Source organism: Eptatretus burgeri, chromosome 6 (genome assembly GCF_056783735.1).
Source record: "Eptatretus burgeri isolate ZD-2024b chromosome 6, Ebu_testis_v1, whole genome shotgun sequence".
NCBI classification, from domain to species: Eukaryota; Metazoa; Chordata; class Myxini; order Myxiniformes; family Myxinidae; genus Eptatretus; species Eptatretus burgeri.
The window spans coordinates 13,712,006-13,724,597 of NC_140966.1; the positions used below are offsets into that span (position 1 = coordinate 13,712,006).

The following is a 12,592-nucleotide window of genomic DNA, read 5'->3' on the forward strand; positions in this document are numbered from 1 at the left end:
TAGAATTCACCAGTACTTTAGTGATTTATTCAATAAACACCTGTGAAACACCGGGATGACAGTTTATTTCAAGCTAGACAAAAAGAGGTAAGTGTGTGTACCTCTAGGTCAAGGGAAAGGCCATTCTGCTAGGCCCTGGTATGAAATATGGCCATTGAAGATCTTAGTGGATCATTCGCAAAAGGTAGGTGTGTGTGTGTGTTTGTGTGTTTGTGTGTGTGTGTGTGTGTGTGTGTGTGTGTGTGTGTGTGTGTGTGTGTGTGTGTGTGTGTGTGTGTGTGTGTGTGTGTGTGTGTGTGTGTGTGTGTGTGTGTGTGTGTGTGTGTGTGTGTGTGTGTGTGTGCACACGCATGCTTCTATAACATTTTTTTTTGAGAGGAGAGTGAATAATTTTTTGTAACATTTCTGTTGAGAGGAGAGTGAATAATTTCTTTGTAACATTATTTTTGAGAGGAGAGTGAATAATTTTTTGTCACATTTCTTTTGAGAGTTGAGTGAATAATTTTTTGTGACATTTCTTTTGAGAGGAGAGTGAATAATTTTTTGTGACATTTCTTTTGAGAGGAGAGTGAATAATTTTTTGTGACATTTCTTTTGAGAGGAGAGTGAATAATTTCTTTGTAACATTATTTTTGAGAGGAGAGTGAATAATTTTTTGTCACATTTTTTTTGAGAGGAGAGTGAATAATTTTTTGTAACTTTTTTTTGAGAGGAGAGTGAAAAAAATTTTGTAACTTTTTTTTGAGAGGAGAGTGAATAATTTTTTTGTCACATTTCTGTTGAGAGGAGAGTGAATAATTTCTTTGTAACATTATTTTTGAGAGGAGAGTGAATAATTATTTTGTCACATTTCTTTTGAGAGGAGAGTGAATAATTTCTTTGTCACATTTCTTTTGAGAGGAGAGTGAATAATTTTTTTGTCACATTTTTTTTTGAGAAGAGAGTGAATAATTTTTTTGTAACATTATTTTTGAGAAGAGAGTGAATAATTTTTTGTCACATTTCTTTTGAGAGGAGAGTGAAAAAAATTTTGTAACTTTTTTTTGAGAGGACTGTGAATAATTTTTTTGTCACATTTCTGTTGAGAGGAGAGTGAATAATTTCTTTGTAACATTATTTTTGAGAGGAGAGTGAATAATTTTTTGTCACATTTCTTTTGAGAGTTGAGTGAATAATTTTTTGTGACATTTCTTTTGAGAGGAGAGTGAATACTTTTTTGTAACATTTTTTTTGAGAGGAGAGTGAATAATTTTTTTGTTACGTTTTTTTTTGAGAGGAGAGTGAATAATTTTATGTAACATTATTTTTGAGAGGAGAGTGAATAATTTTTTTGTAACATTTCTTTTGAGAGTTGAGTGAATAATTTTTTGTAACATTTTTTTTGAGAGGAGAGTGAATAATTTTTTTGTAACTTTTTTTTGAGAGGAGAGTGAATAATTTTTTTGTCACATTTCTTTTGAGAGGAGAGTGAATAATTTTTTGTAACATTTCTTTTGAGAGGAGAGTGAATAATTTTATGTAACATTATTTTTGAGAGGAGAGTGAATAATTTTTTTGTAACATTTCTTTTGAGAGGAGAGTGAATAATTTCTTTGTAACATTATTTTTGAGAGGACAGTGAATAATTTTTTGTCACATTTCTGTTGAGAGGAGAGTGAATAATTTCTTTGTAACATTATTTTTGAGAGGAGAGTGAACAATTTTTTTGAGAGGAGAGTGAATAATTTCTTTGTAACATTATTTTTGAGAGGACAGTGAATAATTTTTTGTCACATTTCTGTTGAGAGGAGAGTGAATAATTTCTTTGTAACATTATTTTTGAGAGGAGAGTGAACAATTTTTTTGAGAGGACAGTGAATAATTTTTTGTAACTTTTTTTTGAGAGGAGAGTGAATAATTTTTTTGTAACGTTTTTTTTGAGAGGAGAGTGAATAATTTTTTTGTAACGTTTTTTTTGAGAGGAGAGTGAATAATTTTATGTAACATTAATTTTGAGAGGAGAGTGAATAATTTTTTTTGTAACTTTTTTTTGAGAGGAGAGTGAATAATTTTATGTAACATTATTTTTGAGAGGAGAGTGAATAATTTTTTTGTAACATTTCTTTTGAGAGGAGAGTGAATAATTTTTTTGTAACTTTTTTTTGAGAGGAGAGTGAATAATTTTTTTGTCACATTTCTTTTGAGAGGAGAGTGAATGATTTTTTGTAACATTTCTTTTGAGAGGAGAGTGAATAATTTTATGTAACATTATTTTTGAGAGGAGAGTGAATAATTTTTTTTGTAACATTTCTTTTGAGAGGAGAGTGAATAATTTTTTTGTAACTTTTTTTTGAGGAGTGAATAATTATTTTACATTTTTTTTGGAGAGAGTGAATAATTTTTTGTAAAATTCTTTTTGAGAGTGAATAATTTTTTGTAACATAATTTTTGAGAGGAGAGTGAATAATGTTTTTGTAACTTTTTTTGAGAGGAGAGTGAATAATTTTTTTGTAACTTTTTTGAGAGGAGAGTGAATAATTTTTTTTGTTACATTATTTTTGAAAGCAGTGTTTTTGACAGGGAATGTGCTGGGTCATTTGCCAATGGCGTACCAAGGGTAGTCAGAGAAGGAATTTAAAACTTGTCCAAGGCAAAGACAAACAAAAGACTGCTGCTTTCAAAAGATTTGGAATGGTTCTTTGGCTGAATTCCCAATTTCTTGAATGAAATGCATATAGGGTAGGTTGGCCATCTTGCCTCTTTAAGAGTTTTCCTGAACTTGCATAACAACTTGATGAGGCTCCGCATATGCAGTAGTTGCATGAAGAACTAGTCTTACTGTTGAAGGCTCGTGTTTATCTGCGTCGACGGACAGACAGAACCATGAATGAAATCAACAGCATATTGAATGAGGTATGCTAATCACTGTGAGAAACAAGGAGAAGTTGACATTTTGGATGTTAACCTTTCATCAGAGCAAATGAGAGAGATGGAATAGGAGGGAGCATTAATAAAGTGTGGGAGTGAGTTAGAGGTGCATGCATTGGAGCGGGGTCAGGAGTCAGGGAGCATGTGGGGCTGACAATGACTGATTTTGACAGGGGAGGGTCAGGGTTCAGGGGTTAAGAGTCACTTGGACTGGGACTGGGAGAAAAGTGAAAATAATAGGGGAAAAACACAAAAAGTGGCAGAAAATTAGATAACTAAACAGAAACAACTTTAAAAAGTGATACAAATCAATAATAACGAGCAAAATCGATGGCACACCATCGCAAATCCCCACACTTCCCACGTAAAGCAAAGTTTAAAGATGGCAAAAAATTCCAGCAGGAATGACCCAATATCAAATTTTGAATTTAAAAAGTCTTCCGTTTTAACTCCTGTGATCCTAAGTCCCCATTCCTGGGGCATGAACCGAGGGTCAAATCAAAAACAGTTGTTACATATTGAATGCATCACCCAATGATGATTGCCTATACAGTAGAAATTTTTATTTTCAAATGTTTAAAAATGTGCCCATAATTGCATTGGTTTTTGACGTTTCCCATGCCTGGTGTTGGCGTAATGGTTAGAGTGGTGGGCTTGGGATCCTATGGTCCTGAGTTCAAATCTTGCTCAGCTGTTGAATTAATACCAGGTGGGGTTAACTCGACCTGTCATCCTTCCGAGGTCGGCAAAATGAGTGCCAGTATGCTGGTATCCTGTGTGGGAGTGGTGACCCGTCCAGGATTGTGCCCAATAGCCAAGGAGACTGCTTAAGCAGCACCACCGCTCTGCTCAGAGTATGGTCCAAAAATCCTCCTCGCAGGGGGAGGGGTCAAAGTGGTATGACTCTCGCACTTTCTTTCAGTGTGATGATCATAACTACCAGGTTTGGTGAATTTCTGCAAACCGTTTAGGAGGAGATGGAATGATGTACGGACAGACAGATACAGAAAAACAGATAAAACGGCACCGTTTACAATATCCTCCTGTTTTTTGTTTCTTTTCAAAAAGCGTGGGGATAATAAAAACACTGTTATAAAGGAGAGAGAGAAAAAGCATAAAGGAGAGAAAAGAGGAAAAGAAAAACGAAGGATATTGAGAAAGAGAAAAAGGAAGAGAGGTGGGATAGGTAATATGAAATGAAGTAAAATAAAAGGGGATCAATTGAGAGAGAAAAGGGATTGAAAAGTTGTTTGTAAGAAACCCAGGAAAAAATGTTACAGTTCGAACTACAGTATAATAAGAGTTGTACAGGACACTACAGTACTCTGCAGAGAATTACAACAGGAAAGGCATGCTATTTTTGCCTGGGGAGGGGAAGACTAACTAAATGATCCCGTGTGGAGCCACCATGGCCAATCCTTTAGATGAGGCTCTTTGTGCTTGTGACTGTCCATGGTGCTGAAATGGAAAATGATACCGCAGCCTGCCATGTGTCTAAAGTTGAAACGAATGCTTGGGTGGGTTGAAGTGTGGAGCAACCGACTTGGAAAAGTCTGTGTTGTTGGTCCATATGTCGAGCAAGTGATCATGGAAGAAATTGCCCATCTTAAATCGGTTTCACCAAGGCAGAGCTTCTGGTAGAGAGTGCAAGTGATTCCATATATATATAACATTCGCAGAGGTGCGCTGCATTTAAAGTAGTCCATGACTTTGATCCTGCTTTGGTTACTGAGAGCAAAGTGGTTGTATTTTCAATTTCCTTCCAGTCCCAGTCACTGACTTTTAACCCCAGAACCATGGCACTCCCTGTCAAAATCAGTCATTCTCACCACCACGCGCTCCCTGACCCCAGATCTCGCTCTGAAGCATGCTACTTTGACTCACTCCCACCCTATATAATCCATTACCCTTATTCCGTCTCTCTCTCCCCCTGTGTCACTCCCTATCCCTCTCTCACTATCATTATCACTCCCCCTCCCCCCCCCCCACACCTCTCTCTTGCTCTGACGAAGGGTTAACGCCCAAAATGTTAGCTTCACCTTGCTTCCCAAGGAGGTTAGCATACTTCAATCAACATTGATCCTGTGGATTTCATCCAATGTTCCATAAATAGTGAGTTTCCAATTTATGATAAGGTCATATTTGACCCTTTCCATCAATTTGACATGACATGACATCATGACGTTTTTACAATTGAACCAAATGACCTCAATCCAATTTATGCAAACCCTTGTTTCCTACAATTATTATATCACCATAAATGCACAAAGCCAGAATCTCATGACCATTCTGGGCAGTTGATTCAAAATAATACAATGACCTGAGGAACTCACAATGGTTGCCTTTATGTTTTAGGGGATTAAAACGTCAATATCTGACCTGTGGAGACCACAGAGAAGAGTTCCCTATTATTTATCTTCCTGTGGGTGACTCAAAGCACACTCAGTTTGGCCATTCCGCTGTTTGAATCAGCGATTGTTTTTCTTCCTAATTGTACGCGTAATCAATGTAGGATGCGGAGGATTCCGTGCTGACTCCTGAGTATATCGTCGCCAATGGAATTTCACTGGACAGTAAACAAACAATGACGTAAAAACCTCCATTAGCACAAGAGTTCCAAAAAAAAACATGAAAAGCATGATGATAGAAAAGGACAGAGAAAGAGATTTTATTTGTCCATAATGCTTGCATTAAACCTGGACTCCAAAAACTACATTTACTTTTCACTCACACAATAGAGTTGAGCATTTTCTTGTAGATTCCATAATTATTAATTTATAATTATTTTTATACAAAATTTAGGGTCATGGAAGAACGAAAGAGACAGGGTAAAAAAGCAACGTGGTGACAGTTGGACCAGTTGGGAATGCAAGGGAATGAACTAGGTGGAAAAATGAACAAAGAAGAAGCAAGGGAATGAACAAACAACAAGCAACAGAATGACAAACTGTAAAAACGAACAAACAACAAGCAACAGAATGAATAAACTGAAAAAAACGAACAAACAACAAGCAAGGGAATGAACAAACTGGAAAAACGAACAAACAACAAGCGAGGGAATGAACAAACTGGAGAAATGAACAAACAACAAGCAACAGAATGAACAAACTGAAAAAAACGAATGAACAAACTAGAAAAACAAACAAACAACAAGCAACAGAATGACAAACTGGAAAAACGAACAAACAACAAGCAAGGGAATGAACAAACTGGAGAAACGAACAAACAACAAGCAACAGAATGACAAACTGGAAAAACGAACAAACAACAAGCAAGGGAATGAACAAACTGGAGAAACGAACAAACAACAAGCAACAGAATGACAAACTGGAAAAACGAACAAACAACAAGCAAGGGAATGAACAAACTGGAGAAATGAACAAACAACAAGCAAGGGAATGACAAATTGGAAAAACGAACAAACAACAAGCAACAGAATGAACAAACGGAAAAAAATGAACAAAGAAACAGGCAAGGAAATGAACAAAGTGGAAAATGAACAAACAACAAGCAAAGGAATGACAAACTGGAGAAATGAACAACCAACAAGCAAGGGAATGACAAATTGGAAAAACGAACAAACAACAAGCAAGTGAATAAACAAACTGGAAAAATGAACAAACAACCAGCAAGGGAATAAACAAACTGCAAAAATAAACAAACAACAAGAAAGAGAATGAACATGCTGGAAAAATGAACAAAGAAGTGAATAAACAAACTGGAAAAATAAACAAACACTAAAGAAATGAACAAAATGGAGAAATGAACAAACAACAAGCAATTGAATAAACAAACTGGAAAAATGAACAAACAACCAGCAAGGGAATAAACAAACTGCAAAAATAAACAAACAACAAGAAAGAGAATGAACATGCTGGAAAAATGAACAAAGAAGTGAATAAACAAACTGGAAAAATAAACAAACACCAAAGAAATGAACAAAATGGAGAAATGAACAAACAACACGCAATTGAATAAACAAACTGGAAAAATGAACAAACAACCAGCAGTGGAATGAGCAAACTGGAAAAATGAACAAACAACAAGCAAGGGAATGAACAAACTGGAAAAAAATGAATAAATAACAAGAAAGGGAATGAACAAAGTGGAGAAATGAACAAACAACAAGCAAGAAAATTAACAAACTGGAAAAATGAACAAACAAGCAAATTAATAAACAAACTGGAAAAAGGAACAAACAAGAACAAGCAATTGAATAAACAAACTGGAAAAATGAACAAACAACAAACAAGTGAGTAAACAAACTGAAAAAAACGAACAAACAACAAGCAAGGGAATGAACAAACTGGAAAAACGAACAAACAACAAGCGAGGGAATGAACAAACTGGAGAAATGAACAAACAACAAGCAACAGAATGACAAACTGGAAAAACAAACAAACAACAAGCAACAGAATGACAAACTGGAAAAACGAACAAACAACAAGCGAGGGAATGAACAAACTGGAGAAACGAACAAACAACAAGCAACAGAATGACAAACTGGAAAAACGAACAAACAACAAGCAAGGGAATGAACAAACTGGAGAAACGAACAAACAACAAGCAACAGAATGACAAACTGGACAAACGAACAAACAACAAGCAAGGGAATGAACAAACTGGAGAAATGAACAAACAACAAGCAAGGGAATGACAAATTGGAAAAACGAACAAACAACAAGCAACAGAATGAACAAACGGAAAAAAATGAACAAAGAAACAGGCAAGGAAATGAGCAAAGTGGAAAATGAACAAACAACAAGCAAAGGAATGACAAACTGGAGAAATGAACAACCAACAAGCAAGGGAATGACAAATTGGAAAAACGAACAAACAACAAGCAAGTGAATAAACAAACTGGAAAAATGAACAAACAACCAGCAAGGGAATAAACAAACTGCAAAAATAAACAAACAACAAGAAAGAGAATGAACATGCTGGAAAAATGAACAAAGAAGTGAATAAACAAACTGGAAAAATAAACAAACACCAAAGAAATGAACAAAATGGAGAAATGAACAAACAACAAGCAATTGAATAAACAAACTGGAAAAATGAACAAACAACCAGCAAGGGAATAAACAAACTGCAAAAATAAACAAACAACAAGAAAGAGAATGAACATGCTGGAAAAATGAACAAAGAAGTGAATAAACAAACTGGAAAAATAAACAAACACCAAAGAAATGAACAAAATGGAGAAATGAACAAACAACAAGCAATTGAATAAACAAACTGGAAAAATGAACAAACAACCAGCAGTGGAATGAGCAAACTGGAAAAATGAACAAACAACAAGCAAGGGAATGAACAAACTGGAAAAAAATGAATAAATAACAAGAAAGGGAATTAACAAAGTGGAGAAATGAACAAACAACAAGCAAGAAAATTAACAAACTGGAAAAATGAACAAACAAGCAAATTAATAAACAAACTGGAAAAAGGAACAAACAAGAACAAGCAATTGAATAAACAAACTGGAAAAATGAACAAACAACAAACAAGTGAGTAAACAAACTGTAAAAACTGAACAAAATACAAGCAAGTGAATAAAAAAAACTGGTAAAATAAACAAACAAGCAATAGAATGAACAAAGTGGAAAAATGAACAAACAACAAGCAAGTGAGTAAACAAACTGTAAAAACTGAACAAACTACAAGCAAGTGAATAAACAAACTGGTAAAATAAACAAACAGCAAGCAAGAGAATGAACAAAGTGGAAAAATGAACAAACAACAAGGAAGTGAATAAACAAACTGGTAAAATAAACAAACAAGCAATAGAATGAACAAAGTGGAAAAATTGACAAACAACAAGGAAGTGAATGAACAAAGTGGAACAATTGACAAACAACAAGCAATATAATGAACATGTGGGAAAAATGAACAAACAACAAGGAAGTGAATAAACAAACTGGAAAATGAACAAACAGCAAAGAAATGAATAAACTACAAGCAAGTGAATGAACAAACTGTAAAAATGAACAAACAACAAGCAGGGAATGAAAAAAACTGTAAAAATGTACAAACAACAAGCAAGGGAATGATAAACTGGAAAAAAATGAACAAACAACAAGCAAGAGATTGACCAAAATGAAGAAATAACAAGCAAGGGAATGAACAAACTGTAATCAAAGTGGAAAAATTCCAAAAAAAACAGGAAGGGAATGAACAAACTGTAAAAATGAACAAACAACAAGTAAGAGAATGAACAATCTGGAAAAAAATGAATAACCAACAAGTGAGGAAGTGAACAAAGTGGAGAAAAGAACAAACAACAAGTAAGCGAATAAACAAACTGTAAAAATGAACAAACAATAAACAAAGGCATGAACAGACTGGAAAATTGAACAAAGAAGCAAGAGAATGACAAACTGGAAACATAACGACCTGCAAGGCAGAGGCTTGTGTTGGGAAGGGTTAATGGAGGTAGAAAATATTGTGGGTAGTGATGGAGGTATAAAGACTGTGGTTGGGAATGTAGCATAACATAAGATGGTGGTGTAACATTTGCTTGAAGCCCTGGAGGGTGGATTGAAATTGAAGTCTCTCAAGGAGGAGAGGAGATTGGGACCATACTCTGTGCAGTGCGTTGGTGCTGCTTAAGCAGTCTCCTTGGCTATTTGGCACAATCCTGGACGGGTCGCCACTCCGACACAGTATACCAGCAAGCTGGCACTCATTTTACCGACCTCGGAAGGATGACAGGCCGAGTTAACCCCACCTGGTATTAATTCAACAGCCGAGCGAGATTTGAACTCAGGACCCAAGGATCCAAAGCCCACCACCGTAACCATTAAGCCAACACCAGGCATCGTCTCTCAAGGCAGTTGTACAAACAAACAGGAGACTCGGGTGGAGGCGTCCATTGAGACTGGATTTTGTGAGCTTAACCAGGGTCATTGGACGAATGCGTGGATCCTGGAGTTGTTGGGGATGGTCAGACGGGTAAGAGAGCAGATGGAGCAAGACCATAAAGATTTGGTACAAAAAAAACCGAACAGGTCATCGACATATCTGTGATGTGAGGGCAACAGTCATCGTAGTTCGGCATCATGGCGGGAGATTTTGCTGAATCTACGAATTTAATAATTACAGTATTATTGAAACTTAAACGGATGTTTGCAGTTACAGTGTGTAGTGAACATTTAAATAGTAATCCTTTAAAAGTTAGCATACTTGTAACCGAGACAGCCGGCTTAACACCTCGTCAGAAGGCCTGTTCCAAATTCAGTATCAACCGCTCGAATACCAGAACCATTTGCAATTTCCAATCGGATTTAATCCTCATCAAGGAACTCAGATGGGATGCAGCATCATCGAGCTCAGAGTCCTCAGACCGAAACGCGACGAGCGTGCGTTCAGTTGAGGCCACAACGCACAACCCATCCGCTCATGTTGTGAAGTTGAAGTTTAAAGGCACGTACATGGTTTTCACTTGAACGTACATAGACGGGGTGTACGTGCACCTGCAGATGTATACACTGAACGCGCTGTTGTGTGGACGCGACATGTCGATGTGTATGTATTGCAGGTTGCAGTAACTTGTCGTGTGGAATGTGCCAGAATGACCAATTAATTTGGTGAAAACGTTTGGAAGATGTCTGAGTATCCATGCAACTTATTTACATATATATATATATATATATATATATATATATATATATTTATGTATATATTTATATATACATATATATATATACATACATATATATATATATATATATATATATATATATATATTTATGTATATATTTATATATACATATATATATATACATACATATGTGTGTGTGTTACGATATACAGTACTTACTCACTTTGGTACTGCCGTTCGTTCTATATGGCATTAAAACGGCCTTCTGGCGATCCGGTAGCCCAGTCCGTCACAACGAAGCAGTGACTACGGAGAGCTCTCCATGAACCACCGAGCCGTGCTGCTCCATCGAGGTCATCGCTTCGGTCCGGATGTCGAGCCGGTGTCCGCACGTTCTGGCTCGGCGCGCGCGCTCCACTCGAGTTCGTGCACCTCGTACCGGGCTCGGGTCCCATTGGCTCGTGGAGCTTGGCGCGCGCTCCGTGAACCATGCACCTCTGCACTGCTTCCCCCACCCCCTTCACATCGCCGCATCCTTTGCCTCCTCCCACTTCGTACCTCTCTCTTCCTCTCTCTTCCTCTCCCTTCCTCTCCCTACCTACCTCTCTCTACCTACCTCTCTCTCTCTCTCCCCTCCTCTTTTGTCCCGCACCCAATCTTATTGTCCCATCGACCCCCGTGCTCCTTCCCTTCCCCACCCATCCACGATCTAAGTCCATTCCACCAATTCCAAAGACCTCTGCACCCCAAACGCTACCGACTACTCCTCTGCATAGACAATCGCCATCCGCAGTGTGTCCTGTAGATTACATACACACCCAGACATCCTCCCGCACACACACACACACACACACACACACACACACACAAGTCCTTGATGCGCTCTCCTCTCCCTAATTGCCTAAAACTCCCTCTTTTTGTCCGACTTTTTGGAGCTGTGTATATATTTTGTGATAATGCACTGAGATGGCACGAAACTCTGGACGTCGTTGATTCGATTATTTCACCGGGCTGGCAGGAGGACCCAGAAGTGCACACACTTGCCTCAAAGCTGTTTAGCCTGGGTTTGAATCCGGACACAGCTGTAAACTGTCATCTCGGAGTTTCCTCGGTCGGGTGATTCATCAATGTGTGTGCCGTCCCTTGGATGGACGTTAAAAGTGCGTTCTGTCTGCCAGCATTTGACAGTGGCCATTGAAGATTCCATAGTGTCCTTGATAAAGAGTCGGCGAGCTATCGTCGGCACCATGGCCAAATAACAAATTCCTGCCCTAACCAGCAGGGGTCACTGCAGAAGTGGCATTGCCACACTCTTCACCAGTGATGCCACCCTACAGCCTTATGCTGCACATGAAAAAAAGAAGAAGATGCCTTCACCGGCAATCAATACTACAAGTTAGAAATATAATATTTATGTTGTCCATTTGACTTTTTCTGTTTTCCGGTTCTATATAATGAGATCCAATATCTGTGTGTCAGTTTTGCATCTCCTCCCAAACCACTTGTCACATAAAGTTGAAAATGGTACCATATTGATTGCAAAAGACCTTAGTCCAGCAGCATAGTCTGATATTTCAGATCAATTGTTCAAATTTGCATAAAAGCACCAAAATTTGTACACATGTAGAATAATGTATAATGAATAATGCCACCCCATTCCGAACAATTCTAGATATGGAGCCACCCGAGATTGTGCCTTGGTCAGCTTCGGCGACCATTTTCCAAAATGGCCGCCATTCTACTTTAGCAAAATTGGCTATATGCTCTTATTTTCTTATTGTATTGGTGGTAGATATAAGGTTAGTGTAAAATTCAGTAAATTGACCATGAAAAGGCGTATTCAAATATTATGAGCCAGTATTTTCGGTAAAAAAAGGCATTATTTGATTTGTAAATTGCTGCTCTCCTGAAACTTTTCGCTGAAAAGTACCCATTATTGCCTGGAGAACAAGAGTCAAATGATATTCATCACATTCAATGGGTTTGAAATCAACAAAAATTGCATTATAGATTACGTACTTTACTCTATTTTGAAAAGGGAACTGATAATCGTGATAATGACAAACTCAGAAAATGTAGTCAAAT

The 12,592-nt window shown here is 37.3% G+C and overlaps 1 protein-coding gene across 6 annotated transcripts in view; it reads right to left on the reverse strand.

The window, feature by feature from the left end:
• SYT12 (synaptotagmin 12) overlaps positions 1-12,592 on the reverse strand; it is a 154,204-nt gene that overhangs the window by 119,238 nt on the left and 22,374 nt on the right. For 2 of the 6 annotated variants that reach the window (XM_085884093.1, XM_085884091.1), the window contains exon 1: positions 10,731-11,080. The exons of 1 other annotated variant lie outside the window; for it this stretch is intronic. In XM_085884093.1, coding sequence (XP_085740219.1) covers position 10,731 — 1 coding nt within the window. In that variant the 5' untranslated portion in view covers positions 10,732-11,080. Of the gene's footprint in view, positions 1-10,726; positions 11,083-12,592 lie in introns of those variants that run through there. 3 more of the 6 variants (XM_085884096.1, XM_085884089.1, XM_085884094.1) reach the window with 3 other exon arrangements.